Below are 25,018 nucleotides of genomic sequence, written 5' to 3'. Positions count from 1 at the left end.
CTTACTGCTCATAAAAAACAAGACCCTACTTTATTCATAACTTCAGTCATTGCCTGACAATATGCTGATCAAAAGTTATAGTGGAAAAGTTCTATTGTGAATGTGACCATGTGAGGTTATTTAGGAGTCGTTGCACTGTGTTTAGACTGTGGTGCTGAGTGTGTGTTTGGGAGAATGTAAATGGAGGATAAATCTTTGGGCTGCGGGGCAGACCCCTCCTTTCTGTTTTCCTATAACAGAGCTAATCTCCATCTCCATCTCCAGCGGGCCCCCTCCAAAAACATGCACTTGTGTTGTTAACATGAATCAATTACATGTAATGTTAGCATATTTAAAAGTCACACTAAAAAAGAAGAAGAAAAATCCACTTGAATGTGCCGCGGGGAAGGAGAGAACCCTGGGGTGGGGGGGAAAGGTGGACGATGTGCCGGATTAGAAGCATCTCTCATTCGGCTTCATCCAACCCTGAGGACACATAGAGCTGTTGAAAGGGAATTAGAGGGTTGAGTCCTGTGTCACAGCCCTGTTAACCTCCTCAATGGCCATTGTTATGTCCCGCATCAGGAGCCCAGCTACAATTCAAAAGCGCCTTCAGCTAGTTGGTTTAGGAAAAGCTGTCCATAAGTTAGAAAGATAACCAGTACTGATGGAAAATAAGCCGTTATTGCAGCCTAACTACTGCTGTATGCTACTGAAATGTGACTGTAACGTCCTACTGTAGGAAAAGTACCAACAGATCTATGATGTATATTTAGATCTTTCTCGTCCCTCCTACAGTATTCTCAGCATGCTTTTTTATTTACTTATCCTGTGTTGCTAATGAGTCAGACCAGGAAATGTGGTGTCATGACTACCCAAGTCAAGGATTTCTCTGTTTGCTTAGCCTTCAATCTCCATCAGCTCATTCCAATGAAACTCACAGACTGTATCTGTGCAGTGCAAGTTTCTATATAAAGCCCAGAATGTGAGCATGTGAAGGCAAATGATGAGGCAAGTGCATTCAGTCATCAATCATAGGCAGTGAATTCCCATGTTCCTGTGGCGTTCCTTTGTGTACAATCACCTGAATATAGGAATCATGTTTTTGTTACCTTAGAATGAGAAGTTTTTATTTACAGATGCTACAGGTCACCTTTCATGGAGAGTTACAGTAGCTCAGAAGGGACAAACCAAACACTGGCTGTGGATAGGGGAGTTTGTGCGTTTTGCGTTGCAGTCTATAGCTACAGCACTGGATGACACTAAATCCTACACAATGGACCTTTAAGATAGAATATTATATGTTAATAATGTTGCTATATGAGTTAGTTTGCAGAGTGTATTAAACTTCTTTTGTTATGCCACCTTAACACCAGATTTTAGCACTTAACATATGGACATTTCAATAAACACAGGGTGTATACTTTACTTACTTAATAGGGACGAAAAAAATGGATGCTCCTGTTTGCTCCTCCTATTATGACTGATATGAACGAGAGAAAGTCCACATAAGCAGAGCTCTCTTTTTTTAAAAGCATGTTAGGCAGCACGTTTCTGCCTTGTTAGCAATTGCTAGCAAATAAAATTCTACCTGCACACAGATGATTTACTTGTACAGTAGGAGTTGGAATTATACAACATTTCTGAAACCGTACTGTGTATGCTCTGCTTAAGGCTCTGGTCACACTAGAAGGTGCTATAGAAACATTTATTTGCAAGTTTGGTCAACAGTCTTAATTCATATGTAAAAGTTTCCAACTTGGAACTTTGTGTTGATGACTGAATTTGGTACAATATTTTACTGAAATGTCGCACTGGTACAGCAAAATTTGCACATCACAATGAATAAGCAAAATTCTAAACCCTGTTTTCCTTTGAAGAAGTCTATGTCAAGATGGTTTGCTAATGTTAAATTTCAGAGTTAAAGGTTCCCTGTTGAGTTTTCCTGTAAACAAATAAAAGTTTTGCACTCACTAGCGCTGTGCACGAGACAAACAAGGACTTGCATGTAAAAATAATAACTCAATAGCGCTACTGGAACATGCACCACATGCATTTCACTGACAGCTTTTAGACATCAATTTATTTTGGCCCATTATTGTTCTTTTAGACATTTTTAACAGAAAGCCTCAATTTTAAACTGTAGGATGGAGAAGCAGCAGGGGGCTCTGTAGAAAAACCCTATGAGTTGCATTATGGGAAAGTAAGAGCGTTTTTGGAGCATGACCCATAGAGACTAAAAGTCAAGATATCTCAGCCTCTGACGTCTCTCACATATTCCCTAACATTATTAAGTGCAATACTAAATCACTGGAGCACAAAATGGCTTGTGCAATTTCCAAACATTTATTAATAACATTCCACTTAACCTTTTACCCTTTTTTTTTTATCAGTTAAGTCAATTAAGAGTAAATATTTGTGTGTAAACTTGTATTCGGTTAGTGACAGAATTGTGTGAAAACTGGATTAAAAAGGAAATATGCATATGCAAAGCTGTAGCTAACAGATCATGCCCCTGTGATGTTTTCTCCTCTACATTGCCTTTTGCTTGGAATCAGAAAGAAAGCGATTTCCTCCTTGCACAACCTTGGCCCTCGGGCTCGCTCACCACCTTGACGTGGTTCTGATGCTGTTATTTGGCTACGGAGCGATGCGGTGCCTGGAGCTGTGTCTGGTGTTGACCCAGGCAGACCAGTGGACAGGATGTTCCTGAGCGTCCCTGGGCTCCGGGCTCTCTCACCGGCCCTCAGCCTGTTTGTTTTTCCGGATGAGAGCTGCCATTCGCCGCCCCCCCCAGCTCACCCCCACCATCACTCTGCCTCGCCAAGAATGTAAACACATGGAGGATACATGCACATGTTCTGTATGTGCTGCATATGCATGTACAGTTTGTACAACACATGAGAACAGATGTCAGAAAAGGAAATATTTATAAGATGATTGTGAATTTCTCAGTATCCTGATCCACCTGCATTAAGGTCTGATCCAATAATCCAACCATTATTGTTATATTAGTGGATCCATGAAGCTATTACTTAACAGGTAATGACCCAACCCTAGTTTAACTGTACTGTCTTCGCACATAATATCCTTGGCTAGCTAATGCCTTTACAGCATCTTCCCACGGGGTTGCCTCTTTACCAAGAAGTGTTTGTACTCTTCACCTGAAAAATGCACCCAAGCTCCGACTCCCAAACACAGCAGGGCAGACCTGCAGGCATCAGAGACCCAAACAGTTTACGCACCGGCATTGCAACCTGTTTAACCTTCCACATAGCACCTGTCCTGTCCGCTAAACACTTTCTAACCCATTTGCAGGAGATCGTAAACATTTGCCGTGCTGTGTTTACCCAGTACGTGTAAGAACACCACCCCCTACGTTAGCTGAGGACGGACCTGCACCGAGATGGGGTGCAGTGAGGAGATACACACAGGCATGTTAATGTGGCTGACCTCTGTCTACTTCACAGAATTTATGGCTATTTGTGTGGGCTGGGATGAAATTTATGTAACATATTCATAACAGAAGGTCAGTTTGATTGGTGGGGCAACTGAAGACATTACATAATTGTATTCCAACTTTATGAACATTTTCACCTCTGCTGTTTAAAGGTCAGTATAGCCTGACCTTTAAAGGTAAAACCCAAGGAAAAGTTCTGTACCACCATTAAAAACCTGAAATATAATTTTTCAAACGATACAGGCACTGAGACACTGAGACCAACAGTAAACCCCAATAGACCAGAGTGCAATGCAGCCAGAAGATAAATGTTGAGAAAGTAGCTGGGTAACTTGCCTTATTTATGAGCCCACATGTCCATCTATAATTGAAAACAACACATTTCTAACCATCCAGTGGAGGTTGTCAAAAAATTTTCTGGGAAAGAGTCGTTAATCTAGGTAGATGTGGTAACCCTTCATCTGACCGTGACCCCTGGAATGCAGTGAGTATCACAAACCAATGATATATAACCAGGTGAAACTATCTCAGAGTGTAATTTTCAACATCTCTATCATTATCATTTCCACACATGCAGGCAGTACATTAAGTGTGGAGTCCATTATTCACCTGGCTTGTGAAGATGGAGTTAATGCTACTGCATGACTTTACCAGTCTTCAACATGCATGGTTTCCAACAAGTAGAACGCCAACACAAACAAAAAGAAATGAAAGCTGCACTGCTCAATATTTGTAATATTAACAAATTATCAAATGTGTGATGTTAATGGGGCTGTTAATAATAAAAAAAACATGTAGAACTATCACCCAATGATGCATTTCCCTTAGTGCCGTGTTTTCAAACTGTTTACACCACGTGTATATATTCGGTACTCCAAGTACCACCGTTATGACCAAAGTTAAAATGGTCGACCCCATTCAGCTACGGACATTTCATGAATCCTGAATGGAACCGGCTCAAGAACCAGATCTAATTTGGAGGGAAAGGGGTGTTCCTGGTCCACACTTCTCTTATCTCTCTAATAGTATAGTATATTTTCATTTGAAATTTTGTAGCATTTTAATAGTGTTATATGTTTTTGAAGAATTTTCATCCCTCCGCATACCACTAGAGGAAGCTCGCGTGTACCATAGTCTGAGCACCAGAGTTTTAGTGTCTTTCAGTTCATTGTTTTGGTTTTACAGTCCGCAAATGTTGTGATTTGGTTCACTCTCACCGCTTAGCCTCATTTCTAGCCTCACATACAGTGGTTGCTCACCACCTAACAGCAGGCGAACAATGTTAACTATAGTGCCGAACCTAGTGGTGCATGTAGCCTTGTCTGCTGAATGTGAAAATAGGCAACTGTTTGGTAGCATGCTAGCCAAAACAACTTCATAAGGTGATAATATGTTAGATGTGTTTTCTAGCTTGTTCAAAAAAAGTCAATAAATGCATACATTAATCACTAATATAATTATCAATCAACTAACAATGTTGTTATTACTTTATTTGTGGTCGCAACTAAACTCATCAAGTTCATCATCAAGCACCACACCAAGTACCTCCGGAGAACCTGCCCGTCCAGTTCGAGACACGTGCGTGGCCAAAACATATATTGATGCAGCTTCAATATCTAGCAAAAGAATGAAACAAAAACAAACTCTTTGTTCATTTATAATTGATTTATTTTATCATTCGATTAATTAGAACACCTTCCCACACTTCCATTTTTTGCTGTTAAAGTTAAAGAATTTTGTCTGAATTAAATGAGACAAGAACAGAATCTTTACACATTATGAGTCACCTCACTGCTTAACAGAAATCCAATACCCCAGACGCAAACAAAAATCATCGCACTTTGCACTATCGACAAAATATCCCTTCTCCTACAGCCTGGAATGCAATAAGAGTCTGACAAAATACGAGTCATATGGACGAAATACTTACACAAAAATTCAGTCCTATGCTCCTCTCCCTACATGGAGGACATAAAAGGAAACTTGACTTTAGTCCCGAGCTTTCGTTTTGTTCGCTGTCTGGCTCGTGTGTTTATCTCTTGTAACAATCGTATTTACATCTTAACCCAGATATCATGGCAAAACGCTTGAGAATTAACTACTGTTAATACTGTGTGGGATTAGACTCCATGCTTGTGCCTCTCTAGTGGTTCAAAATCTTGATGTGATACAGGTCAAGTGTACAATTAATGTATGCACATTTATCATTTATAAGGTGAATCCAAGCTTTGCTATCTCTGTGGATTAGCAGAAATGAGACCACACAGTCTAAACTTCATGTAACTCATAATTCTGCTACTGTGAATTCTGACAGTATGTTTTTGTTTTTATATATTTTTAGGGTCTTTTGTTTCCTTTATTTGCCAGAGCAACTGATGGACAGGAAAAGGGGAGAGACAGAGAGGATGACACGCAGCAAGGGGCCACAGGTGGGACTCAAGCCCATGGCCACTGCAGCAAGGACTCAGCCTTGGTACATGGAGTGCCAGCTCTACCAGGTGAGCTACCAGGGAGCCCCGTCAGTATGTTTTTAATGTGACAAATAGAAGTTATTGCAGTCTTAAGGCACTAGAGGACATAGAGTGTCTATGCCAAGGCCAATAGTCTAGTCTTCTATGATGCAAATCTCCTCACCATTCATTTTAATTATGATGGGTTCGGACAGGAAAATCCTGAATTTAGATTGAATCTGGATATCCTGATCCTTATTTTTTGCATACAGCACCTGTTGCATTTGTTTTCTAAAGTACAGTGATGTTTGAGGTGGTTGTTATATTTGGTTTAGTTTTATCACACCATTTACTTGACAACAGGTTTCTGCATGTACAAAGAATTTAGTTTATTTTGCCATAGGACAGCGGAAAATAATTTGTATACCCGCCCTGTGATTCAGATCTGCTAAAAAATTGGGTTCTTCCATGGAAGATGTGATACCCTTCGACCAAGTTTGATGAAAATTGGGCCAGTAGTTTTTTCGTAATCCTGCTGACAAACAAACAAACAAACAAACAAACAATACACAAACAGTACCGGAAACATAACCTCCTTAGGGGAGATACTAATGTGTGAAAATACACAGGCTCTTCCACAGAGCATGAGCAGTACAGTTTAACTTGAGTGGAAATCAACTATGCAGCTGGTTAAAAATTAAATAAGACAGTTATTGATCCTGCTCCTCATTCTTTTGTAATGACAAAACACTTTGTCCAGGGCATCTTGCCAAACCAGCTGCCCTTTTTACTACCCTGTCACTGATTAGGTCAGCCTTTATGAGACAGTAGTTACATTTTATTTATGGGTGCTTTGATGAGTATAAGTAAAGAGCTGTGTCATTGTCTGATCCAGTGTTCTTCAAAGTGGGGGCTGGGGGGGCCTCAGGAAATTTGAGGGGGAAAAAAAAAATTAATAAAATGGAATTATTACCCTATATTATTTTGTGTATTAGTATAAAATATATTTTATACTAATATACAGTATAACATATCCAAATCTTGTATTGTATATTGGCAATGGGTTTTCAGAGGCATTTTGCAAAATTCGGGCCCAGGCCATAAACTAATGCGATTTGAGTGGCCTGAGAGAAACTAACGAAAAAAGATTTGTTTGTTACGCTATTTTATAGCTTACTTTGTTATTTAGTAAAGCATAAAGAAATATTAATATAGCAGTAGCTATAGAAATATTTCTCTTAATGCAATACAGGGCTATTCACCTCCATTATCTAGGAAAATACAAGTACTGGATCAGGACTTTGTATCAGTTATTAAATGAGGATCGGGGGCAAACTTGTTTGGGACATTTTTACATTGTATTAGCATCAACTACAAAATTTCTGGTATTGTGTCTTCACTACTAGCTAGTTGGTAAGTTTGTCTGTCATTTGGTGCGGATCAGGAAGTATAAAGTAGACTGAACCAAAACATTAAAGTTGTGAGCAGTAACACCAAAACAATGAGCTGAAAGATACTAAAACGCTTCGTAGAGCTGAAGGGGACTGCAGATTTGGGTGCAGTTTCTCTGTGGGTTTATCACGAGTGACCCCTTTCACATTACACAGTCATTTGTTGAATATTAAAATACTGATTACTGCAGCTTTAAAGATGATGAGTCATTGCTTGGTCTTCCAATCTGCTATAAGATGTAAACTCTTGGGTTTACAACTAATTAAGGTCTGATTAATATAACCTTTCCTAACAGAACATAGACCTTGGGAGAGGTTTCAACCATCAAAACCATTATGTAGGTTTCAAATGGGTACACTTGAATTTTCACATAACCTCCTCGACAACCTCTTCAGCCTCTTCACATGCAGCGGAATCCAGTTTTAAATGAGAATCCCACCATACTCGCACCCTGAGGCCATGCCTGCTTCAAACCGCTTTACTGCCATTTAAATCTTTTCAAATTACAATGAACTTTTTTTGATGAATGTATTTTTCCCTCTGCTCCTAAAACTCATTTTTACTGTCACTGCTGTATATTGTCATGCTTATGGAGCAGGAAAAAAAAATCACCGCTTTCACCGCTTCTTTCGTATACATCACAGTCACAGATAATGGCTTGGTTGGTGCATTATGAGGTCCTGAAACACAATAATATTCTACGTATTTTCTCTGCAATGGATTCTGTCACATCCATACCACTGGGACATTTGAAAGCGATATCGCCATGTAATAAAAACACAATTACAGTTACACATGATGCATGACTGAGGTTTGCTCCTTCGGTTCTAAACAGATAGCCTAAGTATGTCTCTTCATTTCAACTGCTTCTTCATATTGCATGTTACTTTGTCTTCCAATGATTTTTGCCTTTTCCCTTATTTCATTGGCAATAATAGGGATTTAAAGTGATATTCAAGATTCTTTATACAGTGAAGAGCTGCTATTTGCTTTTTACTGCTAGACCATTAGTTTTTTTCCTTATACACAACTCTGTTCTGTGACTTAAAGCTGCAATATTTTTATATCAACATTGTATGAAATGACTAACTGTAATGTTAAGTATTTTGCTAGTAATGATGATACTATAAATAATAATCACCTCTGAAGCTCTATGAAGAAGTTAAGTCTCTTTTAGCTCAGCTTTTGGTTTTCCATCTAGCAAACCCTGGCTTGCTAGTTTTCCAGCTAGCACACTTAACTCTCATCTATCCGGTTTCACATGGTTAGTTAAAAAAAAACTGTACAATACCTGCCCAGTGCAATGGCAGAGCTATTATAGAGCAAAGGAGCCATATATGTTTTTTTTGTTTTGTTTGTTTTGTTTTTTTTTCGGTTCGGACAGGAAAGGGGGGCAGAGAGAGAGGGGATGACGCGCAGCAAAGGGCCACAGGTCGGATTCGAACCCCGGGGCTGCTGCAGCAAGGACTCAGCTCTACCCACTGAGCTAACCGGGCAGCCGAGCCATATGTGTTTTGTGAAACAGAGCTAAAATGCAGTGAATGTTGGACTTACACACAGCAGGAGTCAAGAAACAGGACTAGAAATGAATTCTAATGTCTCTGTGTCAGCTGGACGTGTAGATGGGGAATTGTTTGCTAGTATGTTAGCAACTTTACAAGGTAGCCTAACATAATATGTCAGATGTTGTTTTTTTAGCTTGTTCCACTGTTAACTACCCCCCAACAAACCATGCAGCTTAAATAACAAAAGTAAAGAAAACAATAAATGTTATTAATTTAATCATGGCCATAAAATAAATTGTATGTCCATTTGTAATTTATTTCTTTATTTCAAAAAAAACCTTTCCACACTTCCATTCCTTGCTAACATCTGAAAGAACTATGCCTGGAACATGAAGTGAGACAACAGCAGGGCGCGTGGCTTGTGCAGGCAACATTGGCTGCCTGCTCTCCCATTTGCTCGCCTGTGTTTGGTTTCAGTGCCGTTAGTTTACACTAGATCCCCATTAGTGTCAGAAATCCTGGGTGATGCCCAGTTACTGTGTGAGATAGCTAAACAGAAGGCAGAGCTCAGTGCCTCCCCTCTCTGTCTACAGCACAGGTGATATTTGCCGGTGTGTGTAACGTATGCATTATGATTTTTAATCTATGTGTGTGTATGTTCTCATACATTAGACCTAGCTGGTTCCACTGTTCCCATTTGCTCTTGTGTGATCAGTTTTCCTGGACAACAAAGTTAGTTCAGTTATGTAGCCGGCTCTCCCCACGCCTTATCTTGATTGGTTAGGGGAGGACGGGGTGGGAGAGGCAATCTGTCAGTGATGATCCACAGGCGCTCTCAGTTGTGCTGCGTCTATAGGGAGTACAGGCAGATCTACCTCCGTCACAGCCTGAGAGGTCTTCATGGACAGGAAGACTGGAACTGCAGCCAAGGACTTCTTCACCTAGGATAACCTTCTGAATGAAATCATTAGAAGGTAACTTTTCTGACAAGTTAAAGATCAGTTCCTTAAAAGAGCCATAAAAGAGCATGGATTCTTTGGAAAAATGTTGGAAAAGATCAAGCAGATTCTGAGGAAATTTAGGGAAACTGTGGGATAACGGCTACGGCGAGAAGTGCACTCTCTGTCCTTGCAAATCGTCCTCCGAATTCATCAAACAAATTCTGAATAAACCCTTCTGGAGCTACTTGCGAGGAGATCAGCTTCAGATAAACTACACCTGCTGTGGCAAGGCAAGGAGAGGCGTGCTGAGTGGACGTACAGGGAGATAAAAGGAGGATGAGTTAGGGGCCTTGCGAGTGCAGGGGTGAGGTATGAGGTGGAAAACCAGCTGAGAAACCAGAAACCAGCTACTTTCAATGTAAACACACAGCACCATGCCAACCCCACTGCCAACCTGGCACAAGAGGACCGGGACCACAGCAGGACACACGTTCCTGCTCTCGCTCGTCTTTGTTATCTTCAACCACCAGGTAAATGAACACTTAACATGCATGCGCACACACATCAGGCCTTTCAATTAACTTACATTCAAGTCTTACAGCGAGTCACCAACCTGGTGCTGTCTGACACAGGTGCCACATGGTCAAAAGCCCCTAAATCTTTTCTTTAAATTTACTTTTAATTTAATAGTTTTATCAACAGAACTTGGCTCCACAAAAGAATTCTCAATCTTATTTACTGTATGAGGCAATATAACATGCCGCATTTCTCATGAAATACAGCAAAGATCCTGCTTACAGAGGACTGTGAAAGGAATATAAAAATACAGAGTGTAGTCGATTCTTTTTTATCTTAAATTAGTCTTTTTTCATATGGAGTTTGGGCTACAGGAGGTCTCAGTGCTCATAGGCATGTTCTGCAGTATCTGCTACTGAAATCACTGCCTAGAAATAGCACTGTAGTGACATGCTTGAGAAAGTAACTTGGTATCTGTTTTGGAAATCAAATGAGAGGGGTGTTTTTCTCTCGGGATTCCAAAGAAAAAAGACACAGAAACACTTCAAATATAAGACAAATAGGATCACAGAGTACTTATAAGTTTTGTGCAAATACACTTTCATATTCAACATTATAAGACATTGAATCATCAGGGGAGTTGAGTCTGCGGCTGGATTTGAAACAGGATTTGGTTCAGTCTCGTGGGAGGCAACAGAGAGGATGGGGAGACAGCAGCTCTTGTCTTTCTTTCAGTGGAGATACCGATCTGGACAGGGTCTTGACAAGACGAGACTCACTGGATTGAAACGTCCTCTGCCAGCCGGCTCACATGAGAAATCTTTGTGGCACAGGTGGCGGGTGAGCCACCAGGCAGCCCAGACAGACACAAAGGGGTTGCAGAGTTCAGCTGCATCCTCACCGGGGTGTGAAGATTGGGGCTGTTTGGCCGAGATAGGAAAACTACTGTCCTCGTCCCTGGCACTGAATGTTTAATGTCAGAGGTAGCAGCTGTGGTCTGCAGTTTGCTTTTCAAATAAAGGAAATGCCAGTTTGTCTCATTATTGACAGCAAACTGAGGAAGGAATCATAATTCCTGACTGAGCATTAATTAATATGATAGTTGTCAGATACAATGACGCACCCACAGACTGCTCCTATCATTTGAGAATAAATAAAGAGGTGTGTTTGTGTTGCTGCAGGCATGACACCAATGCAGGAGGCCAGATTGATAAATTACCTCTATCAATTACAGATTACACAGGTGAAAATGTCCCCTTGGTCAGTGAAAGTGGTCCTTATGAAATACTCCCACCAAGTGGGTAACAATGAATACTGCAGTATCCTACTCACCCACATCTATTCAGCTGCAGATACACTGAAATGATCAAACACACTGTAAAATCTAATTCATTTAATTAAATCTTCTCAGTGTGGATCGTTAAATCAATTTGATATTGATACAATTATCATTTTCAAGTCATAAATTGTGTGGTTATTACATTAAGATGTTATAATCATGAGTTCAGTATTGTAACTTAACCCCTTCACGCATAGTGGTAATTACAGCAGACAGCTATTCAAAAGCTGTTTTCTTGTATACGCATGGTATAGTTGCACATCAGTCACCACAGTAGACATCAGTGTCTATTAGTGAGCTGCCACCCACTGAACAGCCATTGTAAGTGCCACAAACATTTCTCAAAACCAAGATGAGATCAGAAATATTTTGCCAATCTTTCTATTAGTAGGACACTAATTACATTGTTAAAATAAAAGTAGAAGTTAAAAAGTATTGATTATATATTAATCATTTGTGATTGAACATCATGCATCGCATTTCAATTACAGTTACTATTATTACTGTAACTTTGTTGTTATTGAAAATGTTTCATCTGCACTAACTTTTATTTGCTGTAAATCAGCTGATTTATGTTATTAGAATGTGACTTGCAGTTTTTTTTTAACAAAAATAATATTTTGTGTATTAGTTCCATGTGAGTTACAGTAAGCGTCTTTATATTTAAATAAACATATAAAAACAATATATACACATATATATTCAAAATGTTGTGAAAAATGCATTGTATTGAACAATTAAATATGTGAACACATATATTATTTTAAAGGTTTTTTTTTACATAATATATCATTTTATTATCATCCTTTTAAATACTGTTACAACTCAAACACTGTCCACCTTAGTGGTCATGTGTAAACCTCCTTTAAAAAAGTTCCAAAAATGTGTTCATGCCTACATATAAATAAAAAGACTAGGCCGAATGTCCAACTGATAATTCACTTAAGACATCAAATGATATGCTGGAATACCTCCCAGTATGCTTGGCTACCCTTTCTTTAGATAGAGGCTTTTCCCATGTCTTTTTATGTGTCTCAAATTACTAAAACCAATGCAAACCTTTGAAAAGATAGGTACCCCCTGTCTTTACTCTTTATTTCCAAGGCACTTCTGCCATGAATTGCAAATGATGTAATGATTAAGGCTGAGCCTAATTAGAAATTCTGGACAATATATCAACTGTCACTGATTAAACCTAATTTCTTAAGTTCAGTAAAGATTAACACTGATGAACAAATTGAAGTCACTACTAATTCAGTTAACTCAAGATATTAAAGCTGCTCTATTCAATATTTTCATATTTATAACAAATCAAATCAAAGTGTAATGTGAAAGGAGTTGCTTTTAGTGATGAATCCACAGAGAATTATCACACAACTCTGCAGTTTCCTCTATGCAGGGTTTTAGCATCTTTCAGCTCATTGATTTGGTTTTATAAACCACAGTTTAACTGTCTTACTACTCTCATTATAAGAAGGTCTGGATGAATACTCAATTCTGAATGGCTGCTGGGTGTCTATTAATACCTGATGTGGGACACCTACCAAGTAGTTCCAGTGAAACTGTCTGTTTACCGTTATAAGTTAATGCACTTTAATGAACTGAATGAAAACAAAATCTAGCTAAATATCTCATGAATATATTTCACTACAGTGAGTCCAGTACTTCAGTGACTCATCCTCCGAACACCAGAATATGACAACTGTAACACTGCCCCTTTGAATTTACTGATATTTTGTTTAATTGATCCTCCCACATCCCGTCCGCTACTCAGCTCGCTACTTCAGGATGCGGCTGTCAGTGCACATGCTCTTTCCTTCATGAAACTCTTGATACTGATTTGTGGACAGTGACAGTGACTGATAGCTAGCTAATCTTGTTGTTAAACATACTGTCAAATTATATGTACCGTTTGTCAACTGTGCGCAGTGTTAGTGACCTTGAATGATTCGATTTTGTGTTTTTACGGTGTTGGGATCAGTATTCTAAAGTGCTACATATACATCTTTGGGGAGGAATGGAAATGAAATGATTAATTCAATTATCACTATTTTGTAGGATGAACTCAATCATAATCTACACTTTACTGCTAGCATTCTCTTCAATGTAACTTAATATTAACAACTTTTCTCTCACTTTTGAAATCAACATGCAGGTATCAGGCTCAGAGCTTGAAACTCTGATAGCTAAACGGACCGAATACTGGGAGAAATGCAACAGAACTCTCAGCGCACTCTTAGAAACTGGTGAGCCTCCTGTCAAGTGTTCTTATGTTAATTATCATGATTGTTACTGCCTTCGTGAAATCCTGATTATCTTTGTTTTACAGGAATCTACTGTAAAGGAACGTTTGACACATTTGTGTGTTGGCCCCATTCATCTCCTGGGAATGTGTCGGTCCCCTGTCCTTCTTATTTACCATGGATCAAAGAGGGTAATGCTGTGTTTTACCACTGCACTTCAAAAACAACTCATGTATTAGGTCATAAAGTAAAAATAAATGTCATTGTATAGCTTTAATGATGTTACATGCATGGCCCTTTTCCTATTCAGACTTTCTTTGTCAATTCATTCATTTCGAGTGAATGGATCACTGAGTGAATCACAGGATAGACTGCTGTGCGAGCTTGTCACAGGATCAAGAATTTAACAGTTAAATGCTTAAACATTTAATTGCACAGTCATGCTTCAAATATGTAGCAGTAGTCTGCCATTGGCCATGCCAACTACAATAAGAAGAACTCAATCTAATCGGCCATCTCTGATTAGTTTTTAGCCACGCTAGGCTTTAGGGATGACAATGTCAGTGGGTTGGTTGGTGCACAGCTTTGGTCCAGGCTGAAATATCTCAACTATTGGATGGATTTCTATGAAAGTTTGTGGTTCCTAGATGATAATGACTTCGTGATCTCCTAACTTTTCATGTAGCGCCACCAAGAGGTTGACATTTAATGTTTTAAGTGAAATGTCTCAACAACTAATGGATTTACATGAATTTGTTAATCCTCCTGTACCCTTGACTTTGCATGGCAAATTAAATATTATCTTTCTTAAGCATCCAGACAATTCCCTGCCATGTAATTCCATGTGAGTGTGAGAGTGATTCAATAGGTTAACCAACCAATTACACCTGTTTGTAGTGATTATTTTCGCACAGTCAGTTCCTTTTGAGTTGATACATGTAAATATTGAACCTTACGAGTTTTGAAACTTTTTGAAAAATATGGCTTCAGTTTTTCATGACACAAAAGGTATGTTCGACAGGTAGCGCCGACTGCCCCACAAAACTCTTCAAATGCATTACCAGTCATCATGTATAGGTTTACATTAATAAAGATAAAGATTCATTTTAATGCATTCATTCAGCATACCACTTGTATGTAGGTAAACTATGTAAGCCCAACACACAATGTTACAGAAATTTGATTTGACTGCATCGATTTGTCATTCTTCTTAGGCAAGTAGCAGACTTTCGGTTCATCCGATTCCATTCAGTGTGAGTAAGGGAGGCTGCCAGACGTCCTCGTTTGAGACATGACTCCTGCTCATTCATTGGTTGTCCCGCTTTCTGTTATAGCAGACAGCAGGAGCAGTATCACTCGATAACAGTGAGTGGGCGTGGGAAGTATCAGTAGGAAAAGTCTGGGATTTAACAGACTGACCCAGTACATACTGGATACTAAAAAGATTGGTTCATTCATTTCCCCCCATCGCTAAAGGAGAGTTGCAGGGGCATTGCATCATATAGGAACTCCAAATATGAAGAAATCATAACCAATATGTTTGGTTAAAGAGGGTGCACTCAGTACTTTAGCTGCTAGCTTGGTTGTATAAAGACACTTCCAAATGGTGACTGGCTAATTATTGAATGATTAATATGAGTATATAATAATTAAAGAAATTAATTAAAAGGTTAACAGTATCAACTACCCACTTGGTCTCTGACTGTATTGAGAGACATAACTATGAATATCATCTTTCAACTACCTGCAGACGTCTCCAGGAGGGTGCACCGAGAATGCTTAGAAAATGGGAGATGGCGACAGAGGGAGAATTCCTCTGAACCCTGGAGGGATGACTCAGAATGTAAGGAGGATGATTACTTCAAAGACAAGGTGAGAAGGGGGAGGAGGTGGAGAGTGTTAAATACATAGTTTCTGCTCCCACTAATTGTTGGAACTGAAAACAAGGCATGTATCTGGTGATTTGTGGTTCCTCTGGTACCCTTTGCCATCAACCGTTCCATAAAAACCATCAGGGATTGTTTTCCTGACTGTCCCAGAACGTCTCTCTTCATTAGACAAAACTGAATGAGTAAGGTTCTCTCCATCTATTTCCTTGTGTGTGTGTCCAGGAGGACGAACTGCATCGCCAGACAGCCCTCAGGCTCATCTCTGTCATTGGCTATTCCCTGTCCCTCTCCTCTCTCACCCTGGCCACTCTCCTGATGGGCATGTTGAGGTCAGTGTCCGGGGGTAGAGGGGGTTTCTGACGGTCGTGCAGATGAAAGTGAACATTTTGTGTGGAGAGCAGATAAAGGATAATTGTGGTTTATTACAAATGGATCTTATATGTGAAGCTTTGGCCATCATTCCTATCAGTAGTGATAACATTATACTCACTAAAGTAATTGATGAGATCTGCGAAAATGACAGACGGAGCAACAAATAGGGGCAGTCAGGTGACCCGACAGGATTGGCCAATTGGCCATGTGGTAAATTTTCTGTGCACTAACTTGAAGCAGATGATTATTTGTGGTGGGTCGCAGGGGGCTTGAAGTGTTGTGGATGTGAAGTTTGACTTAAAGTTCATGGATTATCTAAATCTGTTGTGTTTCCCACCATTCAAACACTCCAACTACAGACGCATTATATTGCATACTTGTGAGAGTCACCACCATGTTGTTGCTCTCTACTGGCCTGGAGTACAAATACCCAGATATTAACTTAAAGAAATCAAAACACCAATACAAACCCCAAAAACTGAAAATGAGCATGCCCTAAATGTTTAGAATGTTTTTTTCTTTCTGTTTTTTTGAATGCCACCATCTTCCCAGATCTTAACACACTTAATAATACTATCTAAGATCCAAGTTCTAATAAAATGGAATCTAGCCTCATGATTTTAATCTTATTTCTAGGTGTTACATTAAAGGTCCAGTGTGTAACATTTATAAGAATAATTTGGCAGAAATGGAATATAATATTCATAGGTTCCTACAGTAGCCTAGAACAGACAAACCAAACACTGGCTCTAGACAGGGCCTTTTTGAATAACTCCTACACACTGGTCCTTTAAAAAAATTGAACAACAGCTAAAAGGGGTTCAAGGGGTTTACTGCTGTAATTATTGTGAGCAAAAATATTGAATTCATATTGGCAATTTAAAGGTACTCGGTGGAGTTTTTTGTTGACAGTCATGTCGACCTTCATTGTCTCTCAACGACATGCATTGTCTATATCCTTAAGAACTAATAAACATGTTTAGTGATTATGAAATCACTTATAAAACATTTGCAGAGCGTTTTCTTTTTTTGTGGAAGATTTTGAAACCTGCATTGTTTATATCCATGTGTGAGTGCATGCTGCCTGCTTTTTCACTGCATTTCTTTACTGCCACCAACTGTCAATCAGTTGAATATCATGAAAGATGTGCATGTTCGTCATCGTGGGTGTGAATGCAATACTCACCAAAAAGGCATCCAGTCTTAAAAACATTACCTAATATGCATCATAGTGCTTTTAGTGGTCAACTCCAGTCTGTAAAATGTGGAGAAATGTATTGCTAAGTCTACAATTATTGAAGCTCTACCTGCATCTCTACCTATCTTCTTTTATTTTTTAATGTTTTAAAGACTGTTTTATTGGAGGATATTTAAATTGGAGAGTAACAGGCTTGAACGCTGCACTAAAGCTGCTATTGCTGAAGCTATAATGTCCTTCACTTGTCATGATGCAGCTTCTATTAGTCATTCAGATAGACAATCAATAAGGCATGGGACAGATTTACAAGCCTTTACTCCACAGATGATATGTGTGGTTTCACAGTACTGGAGATGGCCTACTAGGAAGAAGAGGCATAACAAGACATTTACAAGAATATGGGGATGATCAGTCATTACAAATGACATTATAAAAACCAGGAAGCATTTCCATGCAGTTGCATGTACCTTGATCATTTTTCATTACCTCGTATGTCATGATTTATACCCTCAGTAATGCTTTTACAGTTGCACAGGAATCAATTGCTCCTGTATCTGCTTACCAGGAAGCTCCACTGTACCAGGAACTACATCCACATGAATCTGTTTGTGTCGTTCATTCTGAGAGCCATGGCTGTCATTTCTAAGGAAATCATATTATACATCATGTATTCCAACCTGCCCAAAGACGACCCTGGATGGAACTCCTACTCAAGCTCTGTGGTATGGAAAATACCGCTCTATTATTCACATATTAGCAGATACCTGAGTACACAGTAAAGTACCTGTGAAGGAACAAAAGCAGTTTGAATCAGTCAATGTATTTGTAACACTAATTTAACATATTTCTCAACAGATAGCGTTGATGTGCAAAATCTCCAAAGTGTGCATGGAATATTTTGTGGCCTGCAACTACTTCTGGTTGTTGGTGGAGGCCATTTTCCTCCATACACTGCTCTTCACAGCTGTGCTGACCAAGAGACGTCTGCTGAAGAGATACATGCTGCTAGGCTGGGGTAAAGTGTGAATGGATTGTTTTGTGCGTTTATTCATGCATGGAAGGAAAAATGAAGGGATGCCGTTTTTAAGGGACTCAGGCTTTTGTAGTATATTTCTACATTCATTAAAGTTGTTGATGGGTCACTGCAATCACACATATTAGTTTGGTGGTGGATTATTTTGACTCGATCCTGCATACACCGCCCTGCAACCAGGAATACTCACTAGAGCACCGAATATGGATTAATCAGCTACAGGAAATAGTCTCCAACAATTACATTTCCTTTGTTTAAGTAATGTTTGCCAAATACTACCGTGACCAGCTGTTTTAGGGTAATGACAGAGCCTTTCTTTAAAAATTACTTCTAAAAAAAAAAAGGGTTTTAAAGATTCATGTATACAGTATATTGGGTACAATTGGGTCTAGGAGGCTTTGATACCTTTTCATGGCCAGCAGACACAAACTCTGTGGAATTAAAGTCAAACTTTCCAACTTTTGTGCCCACCAGGGGTAGTATCAAAAAAAACTATGTAGCAGACAGGCAGCAATGCATTAACCTGACTGCGCCAGATTATTTGTTACACAGAAACATCTGGGATGTTGTCATTTGAAACTGTTACAATAACAAATGCTTGGTGGGTGATTGAAACAGCTATCTGTCTACCACCATCTATCACAGGTGAACGTCAACCAATCAGATAACTATATTACATAGACAAGCTCTAACCAAAGCCCATCAGGAGCAGAGCAAAAAACCTCTTTTCCATCCAAAAAAGCCTTCTGTACTGTTCTTTGCTCTTCTTTCAATGATGCTCTCCAGTTCAGATGTAACTGAACATAGTCACCGACATGTCGTCACACACACTTAGTGTTAAACCACGGCCGTAGCTGATCCTGTAACTGCCTGTTGTAGTCCATTTACCTAGCAAAGTTAGCAATGCATACCATGACATTTTGAGCCCCTTTGAGGATAAAAACAACACATAGATTATATGATAAATGATATGAATATAATGTGTACGTTTACAATTCATTTATACGAATCGATAAGAACTATCTGTTGACAGTAACATGTTGCATCTACAGGAACGCCTGTCTTGTTTGTAACACCATGGACAGTGGTAAAGATTTTATTTGAAAACACAGGGTGAGTGTTTCATCACATACTTAATGAAATCATTTTAAATGTTCTCTATTGCTTGACCTTTAAACTTCTTTTATTCCTAAGATGCTGGTCAATTGTGAACAGATGGTTCTGGTGGATAATAAGGGGCCCGATTACCTTATCAGTGCTGGTAAGTGATGTTTCTCAACCGATCCGTGAAAGCCCTTCCAAGAACCACAGCACAATTATTCAACCTGATGATCGCGTTAGTTACAGATGCATGTTTGCTGTTGTGAGTCTTGTTCCTTAGGTGCCAGCTATCAAGTAAATTTCATACCGTGTTTAACGCTTCCTGTCTTGTGAATGCATGTGACATTGAAGCTGTTGTATAGTGTAGGAGTCACAAGCATGACTGATTTTTAATTTCTCTGTGACAGAAGCATTCTCGGATGCACGTTTTCATGTAAATTTCATCTTGTCAGCCACTAAGTCACCAGTTGTTGTTTTTTATGCATTTCCTATAAATCTACATTGGATGTGTGTTTCAGGTAATTTTCTTCATATTCATCAAAATCCTGATGCTGCTGCTGTCCAAACTGAAAGCAGATCAGGTGAAATTTACCGACTACAGATACAGGTATTGTCCCTCTGCCTCGACTCACCAATGTAACTGCTTTCTTCCAAATCCAAATGTCAGGAAACATGTTTGACCTTGAAAGCCATTGCCTAAGTGGTGTCTTTAAACAGTACAGTAGGTTTCTGGTTTAACATTTAAATGTTAATCACTCCCATGTTCAGCACAAATTTAAATGTCACCCCCATAAGCTCTGGCCTTTTTACCATAAATGTCACCACCGGAGGGAAGCTCATGCATACATTTACAAAGCTTTGCTTTCTCCTCTATTTTGTCCTCCCTCTTTGAATCATGTGCCAATATAAATGTTACAATCTAGCAGTCTATAATTATGCACTACTTTGTGTTTTTGTTTATTCCCTTCAGCTTGGCCAGAGCAACACTGGTCCTGATTCCTCTGCTGGGAATCCATGAAGTGGTTTTCACTGTGCTGATAGATGAATGTGTGGAGGGCAGCAGTCGTTACGCCAGGAACTTCATCAACCTCACCCTCAGCTCGTTTCAGGTACAGCAGTAAAGTTAATTACATACCGGACAGGAGTCCTTTTGTTCTAAATCAGCATTAACAACCATTTGTAACGTGTAACCTTTTTCAGGGATTCTTGGTTGCTGTGCTGTACTGTTTCGCAAACGGAGAGGTAGGTTTCTTCTTCTGTATCAACACATTCTTACTCCCAACTCGTCAAATACTGCAGCTTGGTCAGTGGCCCTCTGCTTCATGAGCAGTGGCCTCCTAGGTTCAAGTCCTGTGTTTGTCTGAGCCACCCATCGTCCCCACCACCTCCATATTTGGACATTCTCACTCTTCATACTCTGATGGCCTGACATAAAAAATGACACTAGATGATATCTACAGTGTCATATATTAAAGCACAGGACCACTGACAAAGAGAAAAAACCATGGGAGACAGACCAGGTTGTCTATGTATATGACCTTTGTTATATGTATATATATTGTAATATAATTATTGTGTATACTATGTTTGTTTGTTGCTTTAAAGCTGCACAAATGAATATTATCTATATTAACAATGATTCCAATCAATATGTGTAATGTGAAGCTGCTAGTCCACAGATAATTATCATCCAACTCTCTCAGCTCTACTGAGCTATTTAGCCTCTTTTAGCTCATTGTTTTGGTTTTAGAGGACTTATTACCAATTTACCTAATTTCCAGGAGCAGTAGGCAGTTGTTTTTGGCAAAATTTAAACCAACTATCTGCCCAGCACCACATGGGAAACAGAGAGAATTCGGGATTAGCTGGTGAGCACAGTGGCATTTGGCAGAGTCAGATATTTGCCTTAGGAGTTGCTGGACTCTAGAACAGAACTAAAAGGCAAGAGAATATTAGACTTTCATTGATCAGGCAGCTAAAAATACACCAGACTACACTATAACTGGTGACATTTTTCTTTATATTGGAATTTAGGTCCAAGCTGAATTGAAGAAGCGCTGGCAGCTTTACCTGTTCACCAACCACTTCCAGGTCAGGAGCTGTTTCCGGGGTGTTCCCCTCAAGCACCTGTGGAAGTGCACTCGAGGGCACCGCCCACGGTGCTCTCGGCAGAGCGACTCCTACGACGAGGGCGGCACCTCCACAACGCACCCGCACCTGCTTCAGGTGGCTGTACATGGAGTAGGTGGGGGGCTTGGACTAGGAGAGGTTAAAGGTCAGGGATTGAAGGGGTTTGACACAACAGGGCTTGACTTTCTCACCAGGAAAAGCCTGTCTAGTAGTGATGGAGAGATAACACTCGGGGAGACCATGGAGGAGATTCTGGAAGAGAGCGAGTTCTGATCCCCTTTAGCTTGTTGGTACGGTTATCAGCTAACATGGATGAGTGCATACTGACAAACACCTGGGAAAGAGTGAAATAGTAATCAAGAAACGCATTCTTCCAAATCTGTACTATCAACTGCGTAGGTGCCTGAAGCCCAGACCCCCAGGTGCCCCAAAAGCCCCAGGTTGGTTTGGTGTCAGTTGGTTTGTGGTTATTTGATTAATTGCAAATTTGTTAGGGAACCTTAAGTTGGGTCTTGTGGCCCTGTGTTGACCTTATTGTTTACATTGCGCTCAAGGGGTGTTTAAGTACTGACACAGAGACAACATAAAGGACTCCCAGAAAATTGTTGCAAAACAAGCGTTAAAAGAGGTGACTGCTTGCAGGGCTAGTTGGTAAGCTAAGGGCTAACACATTAGCAAGCTGTTTACTCCCACTTGGCATTTGTTCTCGGGATTATACATCATTTAATCAACAGTAACATCCCAGTTTGCTAGCATGCTAACTATAATTTAGCAAGCTTGTTAGCTGGGTTGCTACTGGGACAATGTCACATTAGCAACATTGTCTTAATACAAGAAATGTATTTGTATCATCAATTCCTGTCTAAAACCTCTGGTAGAAGAGGGTTAGCATAAATGAAAGTGGATGGTGCAACACAGCTAATAAGCTATGATGTTAGCTTCCTCCATTTTGGAGGAATCACAGTGGTTCCATTGGAATTAATTTATTTTGACATGAAGTTTCACTGTTACTGGTGTAACTGGTCTTGCACATACTGAAGTTGCCATGTGTAGTCTAATGGTTGCACTGTACTGAAAGGTCCTACAAAGTGATAGTACAACTTCCTTAATGTGATATATTTCCTGTTGAATCATGATAGCAAAGGCAAATACCAATAGGTTATTAGCTGTGGAGAGAGTTTGATTTAAAAGGATGGACAGAAAGGTGTAGGAAAATGAGCTTGTTGAAAAATGTGTGATAACTTTATTATAACAGGACCTTTTAAACACTAGCTAACAGCATGGGGTCACCACTGAAAATGCACTGTTATCCAGGAAGTACAATTTTTCCAGGAGGGTTAAGTTCTCATTTCATGAGATCTGTCATGGGAACTTGGAGACAACAGGGTAGATACACACTGCACAGAGGGTGGGAGGTTTTAAGTGTGAAAAGGGGGTCAACAGGGGCCCAACAACAAGTGTTTCTGAAACATCCAAATTTGGTCAGTGGGGCACTTTCCATGAAACCACCAAAATGTATTTTTGTACATATGAACTGAAATTGATCAGTTATAACGGACACCAGACTGATTATTGAGACAAAGGAAGGAATAAAATGTTTACTGTAGATTTACCAAAGAATCTTGAGCTAAAATGGAAAGGTATGGCCTCATTCAAAGGCTCTGAACTGTTACCTTTGATGAGTGCTTTACAGTTAACAGCAAGAACATACCACGAACTACATACAATTGCAGGTATATAATGTTCACTTTGCGTATCTGTACGTGCAGTAAACCTCACAGTGAACCGCATACTATACAAATGCAACAGCAGTGTTAAGCATTTTCACAATTTTTATTTACCATGTAAAATATAACATCTTACTATGTCAGGCCAGTTATACATATCCATATGACACAACATATGGATTGAAATGTGCATATAAATACAATGTATTTGTTGTCTGAATGTGAATAATGCAAAGGCTCTATGTGCAGCAGGTTTTACAGGCTTTTCATGTTTTCTATTCTTATGAAGCTTCAAATCTATCATAAGCATTGTTGTACAGGTAAAAGCATCACACGTTTTGTAGTCTCACAACAATGTATGTGCACAAATTAAACAACTGTTAAACTGTTAGTATTGTCTTCTTACTCTCCTTCTTTATAGGACTTGACAGACCAACATCAGCTTAAGTTTTCATATAGGTTTATTATACCCAAAGGTTAGATGAAAAGGCTTTAAAAAAAACCCAAACAACAACTTTATTCCAGGTAGGGATGTAATGAGTGCAGCTCGATCTCTTACCGCCTACACAGCAATTTTGCAAAATGTACTAATGCAAATAGTCCTAGATTCACCATCTGGGTGGAATCAAACTGGATTCTCTAAAGTCTTGCTGCTAATGATTTAAAAATAAGTACTTTCCGTGTACTAAATGCATCAAATTTTCAGAGTAACACAGCAGGCTGAAAGCTGTCTTTTCCTGCCCTCTGTGGTGGATATCTTTCTGTCTTCTCGTTGCTGGGTGTGGTCAGAGTTGTTTCACCTTTAGCCACACCCAGCAGTTATGTCACAGTGTTCTGACACAGCCTGGAGTACACTTCTACACCACTGAACCACCTGATGTCAGCAAAAACAAGATTATCATGGTCAGTTTCTCTTTGTGGAGACACTTTACCTCACCAAAGCGTCAAAATGTAGCTAAATTTTATTTTTCCCATTTAAAAAAAAAAAACTCCTGTTGTCTGTCCAGTTGTGGTAGTTTTGGCCCTGCCACTGTATTTCTCTCTTTATTTCTCCCCTTTCTTTAGCACACCATCTTATTTGACTCTCTTTCATATATGTGTTTGTATCAGAGTTCATGCCTCTAGCCACCAATAAGTATAGTTAATTTGTCTGCAAACTCAATGTAATTGGCATTTCTCGTAGTAGATCCAGCTCTTAATTACATTGCTCCCTCCACAAAATCCAATTTGTACCAAATGTCATACAGTGCTGCTTCAACGATTATACGGCACACACACACATCACATTAACTCCAGATTGCCCCTAGCAGCTATATTTTTCACAGTTCTTTCAGTCGTGGTGTTTCATTATGCTCAGTGACCTCCACCTACTTTACTATAAAGTCTGACATACCTTCAGTTTGCTTGGAGCAGTGCTCTCCTGAGCACACACACACAGTACTGAAAACAATTCTTCCAGAACCACACATATGAAAGTTTATCACACCGTAAACATGGAGCACAATTACATCTGTTGAAATGGCCTCCTGTTCATTCAAGCAGCAGGCACGTATATGAGCTGAAAACAGAGAGAGCACCACCAAAAACTCCTGAAACACCAGAGGAGCCCCTACAGCAACAATGACATACAGTAGGTGCTGGCATTGTTACAGCTCACCTACCCTGTCAATCATCTCTGTAATT

The 25,018-nt window shown here is 39.5% G+C and overlaps 1 protein-coding gene across 1 annotated transcript; it reads left to right on the top strand.

Annotated features, from left to right (window-relative positions):
- The first annotated feature begins 9,992 nt into the window (after positions 1-9,992).
- LOC118331753 (glucagon-like peptide 2 receptor) lies at positions 9,993-23,648 on the top strand. Its single transcript, XM_035666827.1, has 13 exons — positions 9,993-10,317; positions 13,798-13,888; positions 13,972-14,076; positions 15,636-15,757; positions 15,997-16,103; positions 17,910-18,066; positions 18,200-18,359; positions 19,430-19,490; positions 19,572-19,638; positions 19,997-20,085; positions 20,449-20,587; positions 20,679-20,720; positions 21,513-23,648. The coding sequence occupies exons 1-13, from the start codon at positions 10,222-10,224 to the stop codon at positions 21,879-21,881; spliced, it is 1,605 nt and encodes a 534-aa protein (XP_035522720.1). The 5' UTR covers positions 9,993-10,221; the 3' UTR covers positions 21,882-23,648.
- Positions 23,649-25,018: the final 1,370 nt, after the last annotated feature.

Source organism: Morone saxatilis, unplaced genomic scaffold, assembly GCF_004916995.1.
Source record: "Morone saxatilis isolate NCDOM2014 unplaced genomic scaffold, NCSU_SB_2.0 Contig1, whole genome shotgun sequence".
Taxonomy (NCBI): Eukaryota; Metazoa; Chordata; class Actinopteri; family Moronidae; genus Morone; species Morone saxatilis.
Note: the sequence above shows the minus strand (reverse complement) of the source record. Positions and strands in the feature narration are given on the sequence as shown.